Below are 26,257 nucleotides of genomic sequence, written 5' to 3'. Positions count from 1 at the left end.
GCAACACTACGAAAGTGTAGAAAGGAGTTTTGACTTCAAGCCAGTTGACTGCTTCTCTTTGCTTCCCTCTCTTTCCTGCCTCAGGAGGAATCTTAGGGAGCAGAGTCCTATCACCAGCAGAAGTTACAATGTGAAAGCATCTGCAAAGATTAATTTTAGAAATACTGTTTTCCACTCTTATGGAAAACCTAAAGATCTAAATAGAAACTTCTGTATTTTTATTTCCTACTAAACATTTGTCCATCCAACTCATTAAGAAACTGCATCTGAGTTTTATATGTACCAGTTCTTTTCTAAATATTAAAGAAATCACTCAACTGCTAAAATAAAATCACTTTTAATTGTATACATATTATTTTAAATTAATATAAACATCTTTAAAGTAAATATATATTTGAACATTATAATTTAACAGGTCTAATTATTTTAACATTCTTCAAAAAGAACATTTATAATTGATACTCTAATTTGGGTTAAATGAATCAGTACTCAGTTTTATCTTGTGAAGTGTTTTCCAAACAGGACTTTGCTCAATGATGTAAGCTTTAGCTGTTATCATTCTGTAGCAGATGCTATCTATGTATGGTTTGGAGGTAGTCTGGAAGAAGATATAAACATGCAGCATTATTTACAGAAATAAGGTATGTTTACAGAGTCACATCAAAAAATACCTAACTTTCATTCAACCAAACATCTCTTGAACACCTATGCACTAAGTACTATGTATGAATTATTAGAGTAATAAGAAAACACTTGATCTCTATCTTCAAGGAATTTCAAATGTGCAAATCAAAAGGCATACTCTAAGAATTATTTTAATGGGGATATGTTCCAAGTATGAGCATAAGAACCACCTAATTCTGCCTAGCGGGGTTGAGGGTGTCTGGGCATACTCTACAGAGGACAAGCATGAAAAGAAAGTGGACAACTGGTGGACAGGATTCTGTAAAATGGTATGTTTGTACTCTGATAGTTTATGACGGCAATGTGACTAATATTTATAATTTGAAGGAAGACATCAGTTATCAATAGGGTCAGCCAAATGCTCTTGTGGCCCCAAAAGAGTCATAAATTTTAGTGGCAACTGGAAATAAATTGAAAAGACTTGTGAGGCTGAGTTCAGGCTTAGGAAAGAAGAGTTGCATGCTGAAATAGCAACTTCTCTGAGAGGAAATGAAGTACAGTATTTGCCAATCCTGCTCAAAAGTGGCGATTTGAAGTCAAAAAACCTTAAAATGTATGAATATGTATGTATGTATGTATGTGTCATTTTCCACAGATGACTCACCTTAGCTATAGTACACATAAGATTAATAGCATTTACTGCATTGTGTACTGGAAGTATTCGTAAGTTACTACCCAGGAATCTGAAAAACAATTCATAAGTTATATAGATCATGTAACTTACACTTGTTCTTTTTTTTTTTTTTTTTTTTTTTGAGACAGAGTCTCACTCTGTTGCCCATGCTAGCTCACAGAAACCTCAAATTCCTGGGCTCAAGCAATCCTTCTGCCTCAGCCTCCCAACTAGCTGGGACTACAGGCATGCACCACCATCCCCAGCTAATTTTTTAAAATATATGTATATTCTGGTTGTCCAGCAAATTTCTTTCTATTTTTTTAGTAAAGACAGGGTCTCGTTCTTGCTCAGGTTGGTCTGGAACTCCTGAGCTCAAAGGATCTTCCTGCCTCGGCCTCCCAGAGTGCTAGGATTACAGGTGTGAGCCACCATGCCCAGCCTGACATTTGTTCTCTTAAATAGTCAGAAGAGACAAGCCTCTACTGTTTGTTATTTATTTAAGTATGCATGCCCTACTTCATTCCACAGAAAATCTGAGGTGGCTTTATAGTCAGCACTTAACTAACAAGTTTCCTTTTGATTTGGTTTTGCAGGAGAGGCCCATAAATCAGAATGAACTCTGAAACCTATCACCTCAATTCATAGCACAGCTATTTGACCTGTGTTTCATTAAATATCAATATGACATGTTAATATCAAGTTTATCTTCTAGCAAAATAAAATTCACCTGCCTAAAAGAAATAAGAACTAAAGTAAACACAATATAAGAAAAAAAGTCCATAGTGCTATTCTTCCATACCTTTGCTGAATCCTGAACATCAGTTTCCATTCTTCAGGCCCATGGAGGGCAGCAGACAGAACCAAAAAACTATTTCGGTGAAGGTTAATAAACTTCTCAATTTTGGCTAGGAATAATTCTTCAGCTGACATAAAGCATTCTTCAGCATCCATCAATAAAAATGCTACTCCTAGGAAAGGTGAATGTAATATAAAACATCACTTTGTCATATAGATCAAATTTTGTTGTAAACTCAACAAAAATAGCTATAAATGTAACAAATGTCCAGACCATAAACTCATAAGGAGTAGAAATTACTATAACAGAATTCTTAACACAACAAAATGGTTTTGGGTAGTTCTTTGAAGTGCTCTGTATAAAAATGGCTTGGTCTATTCAAAGGGAAAAACTTTTTGGTAAATACTTTTTTCTTCAGACTAAGGCACTGCCCACATGAGTAATGGCTAGTTTTTAAAAGATAAATTATATTTTAGAAGTTATCTTCTCATGTTTTTTAACTGTTTACTGGTTTATTACAAAGGATATTACAAAAGATACAGATGCAGAGATGCACAGAGGTACTAGGAATGTAGGAAGGGACAGTTTCAGTGCCCTGCTACTCTCCAGGCACCTCCATGTGTTAGCTACCTGGAAGCACCTATGGTTTTTAAGAGCTGGAAATCAACTAAAGAAAGGTAGTCTTAAGCAAGCCTTCACCTATTTCTTGGAAAAACCTTTCTACCAAGATGTAAAGACTTATATAAATTAATACACTCAGTGAGCAGATATCTGGGACCTCTGAAACAGTGCCAGGACTATAAGAATGGTCCTGAAGGGAAACTTGATTTAATTATAGCTCTTCAAAAGATGTGAGAAAGACTTAATCTGAGGAAAGTGACTATGTGATTATATACTGAGTGGACTTGGGCTATATATATAACCTCTCTGAGCATCAGTTTCCTTATCTGTAACATAGGAATAATAGTTCTTTGTTAAGTTTGTCAGAAGGTTTGAATAAGATAATGAGTATAAAGTGGCCAAGGCACATAGTAGTATTCACCCAAAATAATTTATTTCTCCATAGAGGGCTCTCTATTCAATAGAAGAATGAATTTAAGGCTGGACTACTTTCAACCTAGAGGTCTATTCTAGGAGCTATTCAAAGCACTTGCTTTCCAAAACTTCTGCTAGAGTAGAGGTCTATTTGCAGCCATCCTGGTAAAATCCTTTACCTCCACCTCTTTTATCATGTCTGTCATTTCTCAAGCACAGGTGGGGCTGCTCCCTTCCTATTTACCCAGCCTTCTCTTATCCTAATCTAATTTCTTTTTTTTTTTTTTTGAGACAGAGTCTCGCTTTGTTGCCCAGGCTAGAGTGAGTGCCATGGCGTCAGCCTAGCTCACAGCAACCTCAGACTCCTGGGCTCAAGCAATCCTTCTGTCTCAGCCTCCCGAGTAGCTGGGACTACAGGCATGCACCACCATGCCCAGCTAACTTTTTCTATATATATATTAGTTGTCCAATTAATTTCTTTCTATTTATAATAGAGACGGGGTCTCGCTCTTGATCAGGCTGGTTTCGAACTCCTGACCTTAAGCGATCCACCCGCCTCGGCCTCCCAGAGAGCTAGTATTACAGGCGTGAGCCACTGTGCCTGGCCCCCTAATTTCTTACTATACTTTTTCCATGACTCACAGTTGTACAGTTTCATAATTTCAGGAACATTTATTTGTCCTATGTTTTTTTAATTTGTTAATATTTATTTATATTCACCAAAGTCTCATACAAAATCATGAAAAACATCTTCCTATTTTTTTTTTTTTTTGGTATATGAATTTTGAGTTTTCTTATGTTATTTAGGAACAGAAATTTAGGACAGTATTTTAAAACTGTAAGAACCAGAGAAAATGCAAACTTCTTTTTCTGCATTGTGATGTTGGTCTCTGTTAATACAGATAATATTTTAACATAAGTATTGATTGTTTGGAAAGTAGCTTTTTCTATTTTTATTTATCTCAGTTCAAAAGCAAGTAGTTTTTTCCATCCTCTACCAGACTCTACTTATTCAGTTCTATTATAACAACTGTAACCTAAAAAAGGAATATATTTTGTAGTTGGATATATGCACTGCTTTTGCAGCAGTAACAAAGTTTTACACATTTACCTCTCACAAAAGATAACACCATAAACTTATACATAATTACCATTAAATTACTGAAATTTATACCCATATATTTTATAAGAAACTTCAATCAAGGCAGTTAGCAAATATACCATACCAGAAAGAGAAAATATAATTGAGCCATTTTCCACTGAATCTGAATACCGAACTTTGTGGCTTTGATTTTCTAGGGCAGTTGCAACTTCATAACTCTTTAAAAAAAAATTCAGAAATACAAACTTTAGACAGACAGGCTTACAATAATTTTTTATTAAAACTAATGAAAAATTAAAAGACGTTTAATTGCTTATTTTATAACTACACCACTTAAAGATTTGATCATCAAGAGAGAAACTAAATATTCTCTCTATTAAGGAAAATACTTTTAGAAAATTTTTAAAAAGAACAAAAATATTTATTTTTACTACAACATTTGTAAGTTTTGAAATGGGTTGTATACTATAGTTATATTATTTAGGGACAGAAATTAAGGACAGTATTTTAAAACTATAAGAACCAGAGAAAATGCAAACTTCTTTTTTTATTTTGTTTAAGAGACAGAGGCCGGCCAGGCGCGGTGGCTCACGCCTGTAATCCTAGCACTCTGGGAGGCCAAGGCGGGCGGATTGCTCATGGTCAGGAGTTCGAAACCAGCCTGAGCAAGAGTGAGACCCCGTCTCTACTATAAATAGAAAGAAAATTAATTGGCCAACTAATATATATAGAAAAAAAATTAGCCGGGCATAGTGGTGCATGCCTGTAGTCCCAGCTACTTGGGAGGCTGAGGCAGCAGGATTGCTTGAACCCAGGAGTTTGAGGTTGCTGTGAGCCAGGCTGACGCCACGGCACTCACTCTAGCCTGGGCAACAAAGTGAGACTCTGTCTCCAAAAAAAAAAAAAAAAAAAAGAGACAGAGGCCTTGCTATGTTGCCCTGGCTGGCCTTGAACTACTGAGCTCAAGTGATCCTCCCACCTCAGTCTCCAAAGTAGCTGGGACTACAGGCACAAGCCACCATTCCTGGCTGCAAACTTCTTTTCACAAAAACAACTTGGAGATGAATTCTGACACACGTTCATGTATAACTATGGGAAATGGGTGGTTGTGTGTTTCTAAAATGGTGTACAGAACCACAAAGTGCCAAACATATAGAACACCACACAGGAGACAACCAATTCCCCAATTCATCAGTTTATATTACACTGACTTTAGTATACTTTTAAAATGTTTTAAGTAAGCCAGAAAACATGTGTGAAGACAGCAATAGGACTTTTGATTTCAACACTAACCATTTCAAAAATCATGTCATTTCCTATTCTACCCAAAAAATAAGATCATATTACCTAAGATATTAAAATCTAAGTGGTTAATAGTGTTTCCTGATACGTTAACACTGAAGCTTGTTAGTCTCCAGATAGATGAAAGTCCCTTAAGTAGATTTATTTCACATTTTGTTTCAGAACATATATATTTTAAGAACATAAGTTGAAATTATCTATAAAATATACTACTTTTTTTCCTTCCTAAAGAGAGTATTTTGAGCCACTCAGACAGACCCTGACCTAGAGTTCAACAATGGCTCTTTTCTTTTGCTGTTTTAAAATTTTACATTGCTTCCAGCAATGGCAGATTCAGTAATTTAGGCCAACCCTCCTGCTGAAGGCAACTAGAAAAGCTGGACAATCTTTTAAAATCCACTTGAATGCATCATGAAGCTAGTGGGATAGTAAAAAAAAAAAATTACAAGGTTAAGATCTATACAGAAATTCAAAGATATGAGCCAGCATTTAGGCCAGTATTTCCCTGAGGGCATCTGATAGTTCAGGAAGAAGCTGAAGAGAGGCCGAATAGAGCTTTTGACAAAAGTAGAATGGCTCTTATAGGAACTGTAGCCCAGCTTCAAACTATTTCAATCCCTGAAATTATATTAAGATGATATTGAATTACTAGTGCTTCCAAGAGCCTTACAGAAGCACTCCCTAGAGCAACATTTTTCAATCAGGTCATCTCATCTGAATTACAGAACAAAGAAAATGATCTGAGTATTTTCTCAATTCTCTCATAACTAGCACCATTCTAGATGTACATGAGATAATTTAGCATATAAAATAGATGCCTTAAGAGTTGGGTTGCTAAATTTAGCAAATGAAAATACAGAACACTCAGATAAATGTGAATGACAGATTAATGTTGTAATTTTTAATATTAAGTATGTCCCACATAATATTTGGGACATAATTATAGTAAATTCATTGTTTACCTGAAATTCAAATTTTAACTGAGTATCCTATATTTTATCTGGCAACCGTACTTAGGGGACTAGGTGTTTAATTTTCTTACAGAATTAAAGCTTTTCTAAAGAAATATACTATTCTAGGTTTCAAATTATTTCTACAATTTTTAAATACAAATTCCAATACACAATCAAAAATAATCACAGCGTAAGAGCAAGATACCATTTATACAAAAAATAGAAAAAATTGGCCAGGCATCATGGCACACACCTGTAGTCCCAGCTACTTGGGAGGCTGAGGCAGAACTGCTTGAGCCCAGGAGTTTGAGGTTGCAGTGAGCTATGATGATGCCACTGCAGTCTAGCCTGGGTGATAGAGCAAGACCTTGTTTTAAAAAAAATCAGACATAAAAAGAGACAAGATTACATGAAACAGAATCATCAGAAACAACAGACAATAGAAACAGACTCATAAGGATCCAAGTAGTGAAACTATCAAATACATACCTTACAACAGCCATGTTTACTATGATCAAGGGAATGAAAGATAAGATTGACAATTTTGGCAAAGACCAGAAAATATGTTAAAAATGTAAAAGATGTGAAAGAGTCAAGAAAGCTTCCTAAAATTTGAGTCAAATCTTTAAAATGGAAAGCAGTGTATCAAGCAGACAAGTGAAGGAAGAAGACAAATGTAAGAAGAGCATGGACAGAATAACATAAGCAAAAGCATTCAGACCTGAAAGTATGGTTCCTATATAGTGAGTGCATAAGGTATACATCAGTCAATCTGGGAACAGTGTTAGGAATAACTGCTGGAAGATCATGAGGACCCATGTATGTCATGCTAATGAATTTTAATCATATCCTATCTGGGGGAACCAACTAAAAGAATGATAATAGCCAGGTGCTGTGTGGTATGTGCCTGTAATCCTAGCTACTATGGAGGCTGAGGTGGAAGGATCACTTGAGCACAGGAGTTTAGGACCAGCCTGGGCAACATAGCAAGACTTTGTTTCAATAAAAAATAAAATAAGCAAATAAAAGAATGATAATAAAATAATAGAATGATAATAAAAAAAATGAAGATAAAGTTAGAAAGTATTGAATAGAGAAAAAATAAGTTCAAATTGATTGATCAAAATAACCAAGAAAATAAAACTAGAATTTTTCAAAATATGTTTCATGGCACATTAGTCCCATAAGATATTAAAAGATGTTCCTTACTCCAATTAGACTGGGAAATGCTGAATACTATTTGTCTCCTTTGGGGGTTTTATAATGCATCTGAGAATATTAAAGGCTCTGAAGAATAGTGCAGTAAAAAAAAAATTGTTTGGCTCTGTTTACACCAGCATTCCAAATAAAATCCATACAATACTCCTTCCTGCATATGAAAAATCTATTAATATTTTTTAAAACTAGTATTATATCTAATAAATCTACTCATAAGAAAGAAAATATAAAAGCAGAATTTTAAAAAGGCACTTAATAACTGGTACAGAGTTTATTAGAAAATTAAAAGAATGCCAATATGAAAAATTTCACCACAGAAATGGCAATTTCATAAAGTTAAACTTAATAAATTTAAAAGCCTCTATGAAATGGGTAATATTTGTAAAAATATAATTTACGAAAATAGACTCACAACAAAGTACAAAAACTAAGGAAGCAAAAATCATAGAAACCACTATATTCTACGTTTCTTAAAAAATTATCAAAACAGATAATTTAATAGAAAAGCTCCTTTACACCTTAAAGTACAAATAATTTTCAAACTATATAAACTTCACTTGCACAAAACGAATAAAGAAAAAAATTATATAAAAGAAAACCAGTCTACTCTCTATAAAAACAGCATAAGAGAACACCACAGACTGATCGTTAGTAAAAATGATGTAAAAATAAAATATTAGCAAACCAAATTTCAAAAAAATTTTAAGAATCTACAATGACTGTAAGATCCTGGGCTATAAGGACAATAGACACCTTCCAGCTTCTGTTTACTGCTTGTTTGCTAACTGCAAGGCATTATGAGTATATTATGGGATGCAGAGGAAAAAGACAAAGAGAGCAGAAACCTGAGTCTCTCAGCTAGGACCCGGAACAGGTTAGGGCCTATCAGGGGCAGGCTGAAGTGAAAATCACTGTGGGGGTGGATGCATGACCAGTGTGTAAACAACTAAGTTACAAAAGGGGACTAACACACAAAGGAGGGTCCTTGCCTGCGAGAGTGGCCACTGCGTTGGTGCTCTGGGGCTTGGGCCCTGGCTAGCCAGAAAATAAACCTCCTCTTGTGTGATTGCATCCTCAATGTCTCTGCTTTTCTGTCCGGTGGGGCTGTGGAAGGTCGGTCCCTAACATGATCAACTCATTTAATGAAGCAATACAAGGATTAGTAATTTAGGTTCTTCTTAAACTGCAGAAAACAAAGTTGAGGAAAATATCTTGAAAGAGGGAGCTAGAAGGGGGAAAAAAAAACCTTGCCTATAAGAGAAGCAAAGACGAGAATTGTATCAACTACTCTTCAGAAACCATGCAAGCAAGAACAAAGTGGAGTGAAATATTTAAATTGTTGAGAAGAAAAACAACCAAACTACAATTCTATATCCCAAGAAGTTATCCTTCTAAAATGAAAGAGAAATAAAAATTTTTTCAGACAAAAACTGAGGAAAACTGTTGCTAAGTATACCTGCCTTGCAAGAAATTTTCAAAGATATTCTCTATAGAAAATGAAAATAATATACATCAGAAACTTGGATCTATATAAAGAAAGGAAGAACAATCAAGAAGGAATAAGTGAAGGTAGAATAAAAAATTCTTGTTTTTTTCATTCTTAACAGATAACAGTTTGTTCAAAAAATAACAGCAATAATGTATTCAATTATGTATGTTGTTTAAATATATCTCTTGTGTGTGTGTATGTGCATGTATCGGCACTCTGTATTCATGGATTCTACATCTGTGGATTCAACCAACTACAGATCAAAAGTATTTGAAAAAAGAACAATAAAATAAAGAATATAAGAATAAAAACAATACAAATAAAAAACAATATAACAACTATTTACATTATATGAGGTATCATAAGTAGTGTAGAGAAGATTTAAAGTATATGGGAAGATTGAGTAGGTTATGCAAATACTATGCCATTTTATACAAAGGACTTGAACATCCATAGATTTTGGTATCCAAAGAGGGTCCTGGAACCAATCCCTCACAGATACCAAGAAGCAAGTGTGTGCCTACACACACACACAATTGGATTATCCCTTATCCAAAATGTTTGAGACAAGAAGTATTTCAGATTTCAGGGATTTTTGGGAACATTGGAATATTTGCATTATATTTACTGATTGAACATCCCAAATCCGAAAATCTCCAACAAGAATTTCCTTTGAGAGTCATGTTGGCACTCAAAAAGTTATGGATTCTGGGGCATTTTGGATTTGAATTTTGGATGCTGAACCTATATACACTTATTAATATATATGCTTATATATAAGTGAAATGAATGACAGCACTAATACAAAGGACAGGAGGTAGGAATTATAATTATTTTGTTGTTATAACATACGCTACCTGTGAAGCAATATAGTGTTATTTGCAAGTGGATTTGAATTAGTTGTAAATGTATACTGCAAACTCTAGGGCAACCACTAGAAAAAGTTAAAATAAAAAAAAAGGTATAACTGACATGCTAAGAAAGGAGAGAAAAATGGAATCATATAAAATGTTCAATTAAAATCACAAAAGGCAGAAAAAGAGAAGGCAAAAATAGGAACAAAGAACAAGGCCAACAAATTGGAAATCATAATAAATATAGTAGTTATTAATCCAACTAGATCAGTAACCACTTTGAACATCAATGGTCTAAATGCAACCATTAAAATACAGAGATTGTCAGAGTGGATCAAACAAAACCCACCGATATGTTGTCTACAAGAAACTCACTTTAACTATAAAGGTACATTTAGATTAAAAGTAAATGGATGGAGAAAAGGATACCATGCTAACACTAATCAAAGAAAGCAGAAGTTGTTATAATATTCATTTCAGGCAGCAGACTTCAAAGCAAGAAAAGTTATCACAGATAAAGAAAGTCATTACATGATAAAGGGGTCAATTTTCTAAGAAGACATAACAATCCTTAATGTGTATGTGCCTAACAAAGAGCATAAACTATGTAAGTATTAATAGAACTGCAAGAAGGAACAGTTGAATCCACTGTCATAGTTGGAGACTTCAACATCAATCTATCAGAAATTGACAAATCCAGCAGGCAGAAAATCAGTAAAGACATAATTGCATTTAACAACACCATCAATCAACAACAGATGTAACAAATCTCTATAAACTATTTCAACAACAGCAGAATACACATTGTTCTCAAGCTCACATTGTGGGATACAAGCTAACCGCTACCTTGGCTTCTGTACCTTAGCTTTTGTAATTCGCTTGCTTGCTTGCCACTTAGCCTGACTGAAGCCATGACAGGCTTTTAACAAAGTAAAAGGAAAAAAAAAAAAAAGAGAATAAACAAGACCCCAGAGAAGAAACTGGTAAGGCACTACCTGATAAGATAGTGCAAAGTCCCTGGGACCTAGCCAACCAATCAATAAATCAATACACGGCCAGCATGATCAATACGTGAACAGTTTGAGTAAAATGTATGGGTGCTGGGTGGGCTCCAGATATCATTTGTAACCAGTAATCTGAGTTGCACAACAACTAAAAGTATAAAACCTGTGCTAAAACCTTGCCAAAGGTCCTTGTCTAAAGAGACCACTGAGTTGGTGCTCTGGGACCTGGACCCTAGCTTGAGCTAGCTTAAATAAACCTCCATTTGTTGCTTATGTTGGTGTGAGCTTGTTACTCTGACATTCTGTTCTGAGATACAGAATTCTTGGACACAACAACATGGAACATTCACCAAGATAGACCATATTCTGGGCCATAAAATATACCTCAAAAAATTTAAAAGAATAGAAATTATACAATATCTGCTCTCAGACCACAGTGGAATTAAACTAGAAATCAATGAACAGGCAGATAACTGGAAAATCCCAAAATACATGGAGATTAAACAAAAACTTCTAAATAACACACAGGTCAAAGAAAAAAATTTCAAGATAAATTTAAAAAATATTTTGAACTAAATGAAAATAAAAATACAACTTGTTAAATTTGTGGGGTACAGTGAAAGCAGTGCTTAGGGGCAAATTTATAGCACTGAATAAAGCAATAAAGACCTCAAAGCAATCATCTACATTTACATCTTAGGTAACTAAAAAAAGAAGAGCAAATTAAATTCAAAGTAAGCACAAGAAAAGAAACAATAAATATTAGACCAGAACTTGAAATTGAAAATAAGAAATCAATAGAGAAAATCAATAAAACCAAAAGTTGATTCTTTGAAAAGATTAATGAAAGCAATAAGCCTCCAGCCACGCTAAGAAAAAAAGAGAAAGGACATGAATTACTAATACCAGAAATAAAAGAGGGGACATCACTACACACCTCATGGACATTAAAAAAAAAAAAAGGAATGCTATGAAATAACTACACCCACAAATTTGATAACCTAAATGAAATGTACCAATTCCTCAAAAGGCACAATCTTCCAAAACTCATACAAGAAAAAACAGACAATCTGAACAGGCTTATAACTATTAAGGAAATTAAATCAATTATAACAGAAAGCACCAGGTCCAGATAGGTTCACTGGTGAATTCTACCAAACATTTAAGGAAGAAATAATAGCAATTCTCTACAATCTCTTTCAAAGTACAGAAGCAGAGGAATACTTTCTAACTTATTCTATGAGGCCAGCATTACCCTAATACCAAAATCAAACAGACATTACGAGAAAAGAAAACTATAAACCAATATTTCTCATAAATATAGATACAAAAATCCTCAACAAAACATGAGCAAATCAAATCTGACAATGTATAAAAAGAATTATACACCACAAGCAAGTAGGATCTATCCCAAGTATACAGGCTGGTTTAACATTTGAAAACAAATTAATGTAATCCACCATATCAACAGGGTAAGAAATAAAAATCAAGTAATTGTATCAATAGATGAAGAAAAGGCATATGATAAAATCCAACATTCACTCATGGTTAAAAAAAAAAAAACTTAAGGAAATGGCCAGCATTATGGGGGGGAAGGGATTACCTCTATCCCTTTTTAGGGAGAGGCAAAGATATACATTGTAACCAAAATGTCTGAAAAAAAAAATCTGTAATCGGGAAGTAGGCAGGTGGAAGGGGGAAGGAGGAGAAGGGTATGTATTTACACGGTGGGTGTGGTGCACACCACCTGGAGGCTGGACACGCTAGAAGCTCTGGCATAGCGGAGTTGGGGAGGAGGGGCAGGGGAAAGATATGTAACCCTAACAATATCTGTACCCCCATAATATGAGGCAATAAAAAAAATTTTTTAAAATTAAAAAATAAATAAACCTCTCAGAAAACCAGGAATAAAGGGGAACTTCGTCACCTTGATAAAGAATATCTACAAAAACCTACAGTTAACATATACTTAATGGTGACAAGCCTGAAGCTCTCCCACTAAGATCAGAAGCAAGACAAGAATGTCCTTTATCACCACTCTTTTCAACATTATACTAGAAGTCCTAGCTAATGCAATAAGACAAGGAAAGGAAATAAAAGGTATTCACATTGGGAAGGAAGAAATAAAACTGTCTTTGTTAGTAGGTGACATGATCATCTATGTAGAAAATGTAAAAGAATTGACAAAAACATTTCTAGAACTAATAAGCAATTATAGCAATACTGCAGGATACAAGAATCAATTATTTTCCTACTAATATATATCACAATGAAAAAATGGAATTTTAAATTTAAAATACCAAACTATTTGTTAGTACCCCCCAAAATAAAATACTTTAGAGATAAATCTAACAAAATACATATAATATCTATATGAGGAAAACTACAAAATTTCCATGTTCATGGATGGGAAGGCTCAATATTGTCAAGATGTCAGTTTTTCCAAATTTGATTTACAGATTCAGTGTAATCCCATCAAAATCCCAGAAAGCTATTTTGTGGATATTGACAAACTCTGATTTTCAAGTTTATTTGAAGAGGCAAGGCCCAGAACAGCCAACACAACATTGGAGAAGAACAAGGTCAGAGGACTGACATTAGCCAACGTCAACATCTACTATAAAGCTACAGTAATCAAGACTGTGGTATTTGTGAAAGAGTAGATAAATGGATCAATGAAAAAGAAGAGGGAGCTAAGAAACAGAACCCCATATAGTCAACTGATCTTTGACAAAGGAGCAAAGGCAATACAATGGAACAAAGATAGTTCTTTTAAACAAAGAGTGATGAAACAACTGGATATCCACAAAAAGAATGAATCTAGACACAGGCCTTACACCCAGCTCAAAAATTAACCAAAAATGGACCGCAGACCTAAAGATAAAATGCAAAACTATAAAATTCCTAGAAGATAACACAGGAAAAAACCTAGATAACCTTAGTTATGGTGATGATTTGTTTTGTCATTTTTTAAGAGACAGGGTCTTGTTCTGTCGCCCAGGCTGGAATCCAGTGGCCCGATCAAGATTCACTGTAACCTTGAACTCATGGACTGAAATGATCCTCAAATGATAAATGCCTAAGGTGATGGATACCCCAATTACCCTGATTTGATTAACTCACACTGTATGCCTGTATCAAAACATTACATGTACCCTATAAAAATATACAAATACTTTGTACCCATGATAATTAAAAATAAAAAACATTTTAATTACAGGGAAAAAAAGTATAATAAAATAAACAATAACAATAAAACCCTGAGAGGATAAGTTTAACAGGAGTAAAGAGAGAATTACTGCTATGGAAGATGGAATTGATGAAATCACCTAGATTGCAGCCCAAAGACATGGAAAAGAAGAAGAGAGGGCAAAAATGCATGGAGGATATTATGAGAAGATCTAATACACATCTAATAGGAGTTCAGAGGGAAAGGAAGGAGAGAATAGGACAGACGCAATATTAAAGGAGATGATGGATAAGAACCTTATAAATGACACCAATTCACAGATTCATGAAGACTCAAAAGATAAAAAGAAATCTATACCTTTAAACTATAGAATGCCAAAATCTGAAAAGCAGCCAGAGAGAAGACAGGTAATCTTCTAGAGAGTACAATTAAACTGACTGCTGTCTTATTAACAGCAACAATGGCATCCAGAATCCAGTAAAATGAGATCTTCAATATGCTGAGAGAAAACAGCTATAAATCCAGTGAGAAGTATCTTTTAATTTAGAGCCACTAGAACTCTTACATATTACTGATGGTAGTACAAAACTATAATCTGTACATTTATTCTAATTTTAGTTGCATGGTTAAATGGTGTTCACTTTTAGTGAACTTTACAAAACATTTTGGCAATTTCTTATAAAGATATACATACAATTACCATATGACCCAGCAGTACCATTCCTAGGTGTTTACAAGAGAAATGAAAACATATGTCTACACAGAGACTTATATATCAGTGGTCATAACAGCTTAATTTATAATAGACCAAAACTGGAAACAACCCAAATACCCATCCACTGGTGAATGGATAAATAAATTAATTAATAAATCAGGATATACTCATATAATGGACTAGTACTTAATAAAATGGAACAAATTATTGTTTCATGTAACAACATGGATGAATCACAAAAGCATTATGCTCAGTGAAAGACGCCAGGCACAAAAGATTACAAATTGTATAATTCTATTTATGTGAAGTTCTAGAACAGGCAAAATTAATCTATAGTGATAATCAGCTCAATGGTTGCCTGAGATAGAGAGGTGGGAAAGGACTAACTACAAAAATCTATTAAGGAACTTTCTACCTTCTCAATAGGAAGAAAATAGGTGGTCAAAAAAGAAATAAATATGTAATTCTAAATTTAAATTAAAATAAATTAAAAATAAAATAAAATAAGAAGGAACTTTCTAGGGTAATGAAACTGTTCTATATTTTGATTGGGGTAATAGTTATACAGATATACACATTTGTCCAACTCACCAAAATGTGTGTTTAAAATGTATACATTTCTAATAGGATCAAGATAGTCAACTAGACTCAAGTAGTATATGCCTCCTCCACCTCCATGAAGAGGAACCAGAATAGTAAGCAGATTCTCACATTTCAAGCATATCATCTAGGAGAGAACACTAGGTTTCACCAGGGAAGTGATGGGAAGGACCAAAAATAAGCAAGGAGAGGGTTCAGGGCAACTTACACGGCAGGGCAAGGCCTGGCTAGCAGCTGAGAGAAGAAGCTCCTGGATGTGAGGAAACAATAAGAAAGAAGCGCCTGGGGCTCCACTCTGTGAGATAAGCTTTTACAATCTTGGCTACAAGGGAACCCTCCAACCCACACAGGTCTTAAGCCTAACCATAGGGAGCTGCTTGGAGACAGCACAGAAACATTGCTCAAGAAAGGAAATCCACATAGAAGCTGACCCTAGAGCAGCCTGAGCCATGTACTACTCTGTGAGCCTAGATACCACATAACTGTGGACATGCCTGCTGCTACTACATGGCCCCAAGGTAGAGATAAAGAAGCTCAGGTGATCCTATGCACCCCTGGGAAGAAGAAGAGCAAAGAAAGTAGCAAAGACATGAGTAAATCTAAACAGACATTAACTTTAAAAAATAGTATTTTGTGTAGTTAAAAAATAGAATTAAAATATATAACAATAAGATATAATACAGAAAGGGTATTTGTAATTATAGTGTTCTAAGTTTCTTTTGCTGTTTACATGGAGGCTAAAGATGATTGTTTATTTTGGTTTTTGTGGAGTTGAGTATACAGTTATCTCTTGGTATATGCAGGGGAATTAGTTCTAATACCCTCACATGTACCCAAATCCTTGCATACTCAAGTCCTGCAGTCATTCTGCAGAACCTGCACGCATATAGGAAAAGTTGGCTCTCCATGTTCATGAGTTTCGCATCCTGTGAATTCCATATTTTTTATAGGCTTTGGATGAAGAAAAATACTCCACTTCTAAGTGCAGTTCAAATCTGTGTTGAGAGTCAACTGTAGGCCAGGCGCAGTAGCTCACGCCTATAATCCTAGCACTCTGGGAGCCTGAGGTGGGAGGATCGCTTCAGCTTAGGTGTTCGAGGCCAGCCTGAGCAAGAGCAAGACCCCGTCTTTACTGAAAATAGAAAGAAATTAGCCGGACAACTAAAAATATATAGAAAAAATTAACTGGGCATGATGGCGCATGCCTGCAGTCCTAGCTACTAGGGAGGCTGAGGCGGGAGGATCGCTTGAGCCCAGGAGTTGGATGCTGCTGTGAGCTAGGCTGACGCCACGGCACTCACTCTAGCCTGGGCAACAAAGTGAGACTCTGTCTCAAAAAAAACAAAAAAAAACAAAGAGTCAACTGTATATGTTAATATTTCTAGGATAACTACTATAAAAGGTAGAAATAGAACATATAACTTCCAAAGCTCGTAGAGAAAAAAATGAGAAAAAATAACCAATCAATACAAAAAGAGTAAATAAAGTAGAAAAAAAGAAATAGAAAAGGTGGAACAAACATAAAGCACAAAGCAAGACAGGTAAATATAATAAATAAATGAACTAGAAGTAGTTGCTTTTGGCAAATTAGCATGGGTTGCAGACTCCCTCCCTCAAAAGCAGTCTGGAAAAGCTATAGAAACAAGAGAGAAACATGAATTCCAAAAAACTAACAAAAAGCAGCATGAAAAATTCCAGTAAGATTTAAGGCTGTATTATATGGGCATGTGTTATGGAGCTAGATGGCTAAAGCCAACAGTGTGAAGTGCAGCTTGAAGCAGTAGGGAGAGGATAGGATAGATAAATAAAATCTTATTTTAAGTCTTATTCTTGCCTCTCTCCTTCTTACCATGAAACAATCATTTCTTGTCCCTAATTCCAGATATCAGTTGGTATCCATAAGATAAATATCAGGGCAATGGAGAAGTCCTATGGGCTGAGGAGTTAAAAACAGTTGTGGGCTGTCCAACTGCCCTCAAGCATTCAACTTCCCTCTCTGAAATGTGGAGAGACCAGCCTTCTTCCAATGCTGCCAGTGTTAAGCAGATCAGTTTCTGGTTGTTTATCTCTCAAAAAACCGTAAGTTATAGATATACATACACACACATACATATATACACATGTATATACATATGCTTTACTATTTCTGGAATCTCTTAATATCTCTATTTGAGCAAGCTTAGATAGAAAAAAGAACTTTAGAAAATTTCCAACCTTCAAAGATTTAGGGAAGTAGGATATTGAAAATGGATGCAAAAGTTTATAATTTGTTTATTTATTTAATTTTTTCTTTTTAAAGAGACAGGGTCTCATTCTGTTGCCCAGGCTACAGTGCAGTGGTATGATCACAGCTCATTGCAACCTCAAAGTCCTGGGCTCAAGTGATTCTTTTGCCTCAGCTTCCCATAAGTAGCTAGGATTACAGGCATATGCCACTATGCCCGGCTAATTTTAAATTTTTTGTAGATACAGGTCTCACTATGTTGCCCAGGCTGGTCTAAAACTCCTGGCCTCAAATGATCCTCTTGCCTCAGCCTCCCAAAATTCTGGGATTACAGGTGTGAGCCACCATACCAGATCTATAATTTATCTTTAAAATACATTTATTAATAGTTTATGTACTTCTGCTCCCCACAACTAATTGTGGATAATTAAGCCAAAGGATCTTTTAAAATATTGTTGTATATGAAAACTGCTTTTAATTTTTTAATTAAAGATTATTAATGGCCCAATATCTCTTTACCTTAAGAGATGAGCTAATAATAATGGTGGTTGTCCATTTTCTTTTTTCTTTTCCACCACTTTCAGCCATCTGTCTGTCTCTGGGTCAACTCAACTTCTAATGGTGCCAAAATCCGAGAAATTAAGAGCAAAAGAACACACAGAAATGTTTGATGAGTAACTAAGTTAAAGATAGAAATGGAGATATTTTAAAGAATATTTGAACATAAAAATTTAACAATGGAAAAAGCATCTGTCTTGTTATATATTCAACTTCAATATTATGTTTCCTATTAATAATTATTAAATGCAATTGTTCCTACTTCAGAGCACTTACTTAAAGAGGACTTGTATCAAGAACTGTGAAAGATCTGAGGTTTTATCCTACTTGCAAACTAAGAAGTTAAGCCTGCCAGAGTTTCATGGATACAGCTAGAAGATACCAGACTTAGAGACAAATGACAATTTTTTACCCACAGCAATAGCAGTATAGCCAGGGCATCATCATTTTCTTGTACAAGTTCCCCAAGCCCAATTCCTACAGAGAGATGGGACAAAGGCCAGGTGGCATCTGCACTCACAGTGGGTTGTAGTACAGAAAATAAATCCAGAGCTTAGGAAACTTCAACCGTTTATAAGCAAACCTGCCTTCTATTCTAGAGGGAAATGTGATACCTCGCAGAGGTATGTGCTACACAAACAGCCTTGAAAAGGCAGTCTAGGGTGGGACCTGAATATCTGCATGTCTAACAAGTACACAGGTGATGCTTATGATGCTGGTCTGGGGACCACAATTTAAGAACTACTACATTAAGGCTATTCTGGGGAACAACAACAAAGGATTACATGATAGCAACTAGGTATACAGTAAAAGAAACTGCATGATAAAATTTCAAGAAGTTTAGTGTGCTACAGTTTACAATATATGTACCTCAGGTGGGAGGGAGAAAAATAAAAATTAATTACTATAAACTTAGTAGCATAAAACCGAATCTCACTGTGCTCTACATCTGGTACTTTTCTGATTACATGGAGACTGAAAACCTTTAAGCTGTATTTCCACTTCTGTGAATGCTTCTGTCTTTTGCTCATTTTTCTACTATAACTTAATTCTTTTTCTTATTCATTGATTTCTTTATATATTGTAGATATCAATTCTTTATCAACTAAGCGTGTTTTCTCCCAGTTTGTGACTTGTCTTTTCCCCTTGTTTAGGGTAATTCTTGATACACAAAAATTATCATTTCTGGAGTAAATTTACCAATCTTTTAATTTATGGGTAATACTTTTTGTTTCTTATTTAAGAAATCCTTCCCTACTCCAAAGTCATAGATATTCTCTTTAATTGTCTTCTAAATTTTTAGTTTGGCCTTTCACATTTAAGTCTTTAATCATCTGGATTTTTTAACAGAATATGAATTATGAATCCAATTTCATTTAAAAAAAATATGGCTACCTAGTTGTGCCAACATTATTTATTCAGTAGTCACTCCTTCCACTGGTCATTTGCAATGCCACCCCAGGCCCCATATTGTTTCCATATATGCATAGGTCTACTTTTCGGTTCTCTATTCTATTCCATTGTTCAGTTTGACCATTTCTGAGCCAATGACATACTGTTTTTAATTACCATCATTTTATAAGGAGTCTTGGTATCTACATGGGAAGTCCCTCTACCTTATTATTCTTTTTTAGTAGTGCTATATCCATTCTTAGGTCTTTATTCTTCCCTAGAAATTTTAGAATCATCATGTCAGTTGCTTTTAAAAATAAGTTATTAGGAGAATTCTTAAATATATGTGTTAAAAAATGAATTTTGATTCATACTTCACACCATATACAAAATTTAACTCAAAATAAATTATGGACCTACATGTAAAACATAAAACTATAAATCTTCTAGAAGAAAACAGGACAAGTAATTGTGGCCTTGGGTTAGGCAAAGAATTTTTAGTATGACACCAATAATACCATAAAAGAAAAAAATTGATACATTCGACTTCATCAAAATAAAAACTTAAAAAGACACTCTTAAGAGAATAAAAAGACAAGCCACAGACTGGAAGAAAGTATCTGCAAATCATATATCTTATAAACGCCTTGTATTCAGAATATATATTTTTAAAGATTCTCAAGACTCAATAATAAGAAAAAAAGCAACCCAACTTAAAAATTGGCAAAAGATTTGAACAGATATTTCACCAAAAAAGATCTATAAATGGCAAATAGGGACATGAAAAGATATTCAACATCATTAATCATTGGGGAAACTCAGGAGTCTGAAAGTGCAGTGACCTGTGATCATTATGCCACTGCACTATAGCAACAGAACGGAGCAAGACTCTAAAACAAACAAACGAACAAACAAAAAACAACAAGAGAAAAGAGAAAGGACAGGAGAAAATTTTTGGAGATGATGGGTATACTCACTATATTGATTGTGGTAATGGTTTCACAGATATCTACATGTGTCAAACATCACATCACACAGTATAATTTATTGCATGTCAATTATACCTAAATAGAGCTACACACACACAGACAAACACACATACACACACATACTAGCCTGACTCTCTTAAAGGTTTTTAAATAGCTCCAAAATGTTGAATAATGATGAGTATGTCATTCTAAAATTATTAACAGCAAATTCTGTTGTGTCAGAAAAGTACAAGTATTCAATACAGGGCTACTTAAAATATTTCCAATGGTAGGGTTCTATAATAATATCTGCAGCAATTCTGGCTACTCCAATACCAGTTGCTCACTCTTGCTGCTATGGAAACCAAAATTAATGCTGGGCGGCTGAAGTCAAACAAAGCAAGCAAAACTAATCCTTTGTTATGCGAAGTGAAAAATAACGTTTTGAAACACTTTGATGTCCACTGAAAATGTCCCAGATATTACCACATCCCAATTATTTTCCAAAGGAAATATATCTTCAACTTTAATTTTTAAAATTTTTTTTTATTTTGAGACAGAGTCTCACTTTGTTGCCCACACTAGAGTGAGTGCCGTGGCATCAGTGTAGCTCACAGCAACCTCAAACTCCTGGGTTCAAGTGATCCTTCTGTCTCAGCCTCCCGAGTAGCTGGGACAACAGGCATGTGCCATCATGCCCGGCTAATTTTTTGTATATATATTTTTAGTTGGTCAATTAATTTCTTTCTATTTTTAGTAGAGACGAGGTCTCGCTCAGGCTGGTTTCGAACTCCTAACCTCGAGCAATCTGCCCAGCTCGGCCTCCCAGAGTGCTAGGATTACAGGCGTTAGCCACCATGCGCAGCCTATCTTCAACTTTTAGATAAAATAAACTGCACTGTGTATAATGCTAGAAAAGTACTATCTTTGCTCTTATAGCCTCTTCTTTCAGTGGTAAACAGTGTGAAACCAAAGAGTTCTGATAATTAAAATGGGGATCTCCTACATTTTTGTAAGAAGTAGCTATTTTTCATTTTCTCAAAGCACAGAAATCACCAAGGTTAGGATATATTAATAAGTTTCTATGTACATGGAGGGAAGCAGAACATAGCACCAAGATGACTTCTTAAAGAAAGAAGGAAAATTGCTGCTAAATATGCTTTTTTGGATTGGGAATTGAGGCAAACTCAAGAGAGCAGAATGTTTACCTGGCTTGAAGATCTACCTAGTATGGCTTTGGGAGCTACAGACACTGGGAATTCTCAAATATTAGATCAAAACCTAAAGTAATTGGGATCAAAAGTATTAGATTTTAAAAAGGCTAAAATGTGCAGTATTTAAGGTTATTTTTAAAAAGACCCTAGTCAGCTTCAGAACAGCGTAACACAATGGTTAAAAGCACAGACTTTGGGGTTGGAATGCCTAGATTCAAATTACAGTTCTGTTACTTACTAGTTATGCACTTGGGGAAGTCACGTAAGCTCTCCAAACCTCAGCTGGCTCATTTGTAAAGTACAGATCATACTCTCTTTCACAGCACTTTTCTGAGGATTAAATCAGATCATAAAGTAGCAACGTAACATATTGGTTAAGACTGTGACCTCTGGAGCCAGGGTGCCTAATTTAAATCCTTGGCTCTGCCACCTACTAGTTGCAAATGATCTGACCTTGGGCAAATCACTCAATTTCTCCATGCCTCAGTTTCCTCATCTGTAAAATGGAAATAATAATACTTCTTATACCTATACCATAGCACTATTAAGAAGATTCAAGTATTAATATACATAAAGCACTTAAAACAGTGGGGCATATAGTAAGCAAAGTGGTAGTCATTATTAAAATGAGGTTTTGTAAATGGCCTCAATAAATGTTAATTATAATACTATTAAACAATAGATACAATACACACATGATTTTTATTTCCAGTGTAGCTTTTTTTATTAGTATTATTATTTTTAAATGTTATTTTTCTTTGGGTGCTCAAAGTAGTAAAAGGAAGAGTGACCCCTTGTTTCATAACAGGATTACATGTCTATTACTCTTCCTCCTCTTAGAATTTTCAAATCCTGTAGTTATTTTTTGTAGTTTAGATTGTGCCTCAACATTTCCACAAAGCCTTCCCTGATGATATTCCAAGTTTTGGTCTCCTTCCATACTAGTCACATAGTAGATATTTAATAAACATTCTGTTATTTGAATTAATTGGGTAACTAAGGGATCCACATCCCAGGCTTTTCCTTTCAGCACAGGGAGTTTGGGGAGACAAGATGGGAGAAAGGAAACTGAAATGATTCAAACTTAGTTATAATATTAAGGGCTGTTCAGAGTGGAGGCATTACTATCACAATATAAAAGTTCATTTAGAAATGGAATGAAAATGTGTGCATATTATATATTATGAAAGTTGATTATACAAATTGGGTCTTTCTTGTCATACACAACTAAATCAGAGTCAAGGAGCCAACAGGGAGAAAAAAAACACTAGAGGCACATGATACCTGCTCCAAGAACGAAATATTTCACAAGACCAGTTGTTGAAACTGCCTCTTGTAACCTGACACCAGTTTTATCTAATAGCTACTGAAACAACCTACTGCGACTCTTGACTAGTTTTACCCACCACAGTCACTCAGCAATCAGAGCTTGCTGGCTCCCCAAAACTTTACCAGTGTCAATAAAATCTTCAAAACAATATGTAACATTCTCCTTTTTATAACCTACAACCTTCTCTTATGTTCATATGGAAGACCAGTTTGTATGTATGGCTTAAATTACAATCTTGCTTCCCAAATAAAATGTTAAATATAGATATTCATCTCTACACTTTTATTCTGACTTAGACAATATATTTAAATGTGTGTGTATTTATGTATATACAGGTGTATATGTATACACACACACACGCATATATATTTATATGTACAATGTGAGTAATGCTCAAAAGACCAAGACATCGACCACTAAACTTCAGCTTTGGGTAGTTTTTGAATTAGTGTGAAAAGAAAAAAAATAATTATGATCTAATTTTACAGTGTAAGAAATTCAGGCTTAGAGAATGGTGCTAAAGGTCAGATACTCCTACAGAATAAAAGCAAATGGGTTCAAACCTAGGTCTATTCCTTTTTCTTCCCCCTTCTTTAATTAGTTCTATCTTCATTTTCTCTTGCCCTGGACTATTGTAATTCCCTCCCACCTGGTCTCCTTGACTCCTTTCAAATCTATTCTACAAACTCCTCTCATATAATCTTCCTAAAACTTGGCTTCATAAGTAGGTCACTGTTCTGTTCAGAAAACTTCAATGGCTTCCTAACCTTATTAAATCAAATCCAAATTCTTCAGCCCAGCATTGAGTTTTGCCTCTCCAAAATCTAGTCCCAAGCTTCCTTTACAAAATTATTTACCACTACCAAGGCCAACTTCTATAGAGTATCACAGGGCCCAGAGCTTAAAAGGCCTCTACACTTGTGTAATGCTCTGCTACTGCTATGTTGAAATTAATTTTTAAACAAGTGGCCCTATATTTTCCTTTTACACTGGGCCCTGTATGTAGCCAGTCCTATTACACCTTATTTAATACTTTGTAAGATCAAAACTACAATGTTTCCTAGATCCCAAACATAACCTATACTTTTTTCACCTCAATTATCATATTATGTACTTCATCTGAAACAACCATCCTGATCTGACTACCAAAATTCTACCTACCTTTTAAACGCTCACTTTACATAACACTTCAAAAAGTTAGGTATATACAAATTAAGACCATAAAGAGATACCATTTTATACCTACTACCCTCTTTCTTAACTAGGGTTCTGGGATATTAAGCTCTAATGCCCTAAGGCAAACTCAGCAAACTTTTTCTGAAAAGGGCCAGAGAATAACAATTTTGTGCACTAATAAGTGAGAAGAGAACGGGGGTTAGTAACACCTATGCTATGCTGTTAACACTAGCACTGAATCGGAAAAGCAGGGCCCGGGCAGCAAAGCTTCTTCAATATCTCAGGGGAAAAGCTCTAGACTAGCAGCGGAGCTGGGGACTCTCCCGCTGCAGAGCTACGCGACTCTGGGCAAATCACTTCACCTCTGGTTGTCCAGCTTCCTCAACTGAAAATAAAAGGCTTGGACCCAACGGCCTCTTAAGGATTAGCCAGTTCCAAGGTCCTAGTGTTCTGGGTTTAGTTGTTAGTTCTGTTGTTTTCCCCAACCCTATAGAGTGTTTTCAAATTTAAGTAAGATTAACACTGCACCATAATCTCCAGTACGTCACCTTCCCGCGCTCGGTCTCCTCACTTGTCAACAATGGATCTTCACGACCTCTTCCATTTTTTTACTTTTTGGGTGAGGAACAAAGCCTAAAGTAAATAAAACATAAATTCGCAGAGTGGATCACAGGGCAGCAGTTCCACGATCCTACCTGAAAAACCTGAGGAAACTCCTTTCCGCGCGGGACTCTCAAGGGAAAAAAAGGTGGGAAGGATCCTCCCTCACCCTACCAAATCCCTGAGGTCAGGCTTTAATCTTGGCAAGTCTAAGTAAAAAAACATCTTGTCAGAAGAATAAAGAAAGAAAAACGTGACGAAACAGGAGACAGGTCTTTCCCGGCATCATTCTCAAGGCAACAAACACACCTGATCGCAGGTCCTCAGAGCCAGCGCAGCTGCTCCCAAACTTCCAGAACGTTCCACAAGCTTGAGCACCGCTGGGGGCGGGGCAGAGAGGCCCAGCAGCCTCTGGGGGCACAGCAGCTGAAGCGCCCTCTGGGGCACTGGCCTTCTGCGCAGCCGCAGATCCTGCTAACCCTTGCCCTGCATTTCCGGTGCTTTAGCAGGAACCCAAAAAGGTTAAGAAAAAAACGAGACTTTTCTCATGTTAGAGTCAGTTGTTCGGAATTGACCTTCACAGTTTCCTAAAATTTAGGCTCAATGCTTGTACTACTATTATTAACAACATAAAATCAAAGTGGCCTCCAGTTTATCCAAATTATGAAAAAGACAGATTTTCATTAGTGGCTATAAATGCAACATATAGGAGCCTGTGTGTTTGCTTTTTAAGACTCTGTTGTTTTCAGATCTAATTAAATCTCAGTAACTTATCAAGCACTGGTGTTCACAACGGTAAAAATTTAAAGAAAAGACCACCACTTGCCTAGAGCCTAATAGGATACAAAACTATTTATGTGTGCCTCACTTTGTAAAATATATATTCCTGGAGGAAAATTCAGGAAAAATCCTTTGGAGAGCATTTGTAATGTGGATTAATTTTTCCCTGAGGTAAACATTTTGTAAGTTTGCCATTTCATATAACTGATTTTATTAAAATTAGGCACACTCTTTTGCTACCCCTTGTTGGACAGTTTGTTAAGGCAGGACAGGACAGATCAGAAAAGTCAAGAACCACCTCCAGCCATGCCTTCTCGGTTTTGCAACTCCAGGGATTAACCCTGATGTGGGCAGGGGAGGTTTGGTGTTGCCAGAGGACTCCCTCTGAAAAGTCCTCACATCTAAGAACCGGCTAACGGGATAGGGGTAAGGAGACATCCAGAGTTAAGTGCAGGGC

At 35.5% G+C, this 26,257-nt stretch overlaps 1 protein-coding gene across 2 annotated transcripts; it reads right to left on the bottom strand.

Moving 5' to 3' along the window:
* Positions 1-321: 321 nt before the first annotated feature.
* C2H1orf146 (chromosome 2 C1orf146 homolog) lies at positions 322-25,474 on the bottom strand. 2 transcript variants are annotated; one of them, XM_012790903.2, is made up of 7 exons: positions 25,330-25,474; positions 24,969-25,053; positions 18,302-18,397; positions 4,358-4,451; positions 2,100-2,268; positions 1,289-1,367; positions 322-598 (listed from the first exon to the last, which is right to left on the bottom strand). In XM_012790903.2, the coding sequence occupies exons 3-7, from the start codon at positions 18,368-18,370 to the stop codon at positions 464-466; spliced, it is 546 nt and encodes a 181-aa protein (XP_012646357.1). In that variant the 5' UTR covers positions 18,371-18,397; positions 24,969-25,053; positions 25,330-25,474; the 3' UTR covers positions 322-463. The 2 variants fall into 2 exon arrangements, with proteins under 2 accessions (XP_012646357.1, XP_012646363.1); XM_012790909.2 differs by lacking the exon at positions 24,969-25,053.
* Between the last annotated feature and the right edge of the window lie 783 nt (positions 25,475-26,257).

Source organism: Microcebus murinus, chromosome 2 (genome assembly GCF_040939455.1).
Source record: "Microcebus murinus isolate Inina chromosome 2, M.murinus_Inina_mat1.0, whole genome shotgun sequence".
Lineage (NCBI taxonomy): Eukaryota > Metazoa > Chordata > Mammalia > Primates > Cheirogaleidae > Microcebus > Microcebus murinus.
The sequence above is the reverse complement of the archived record's forward strand: the minus strand, read 5'-3'. Positions and strand labels throughout refer to the sequence as shown.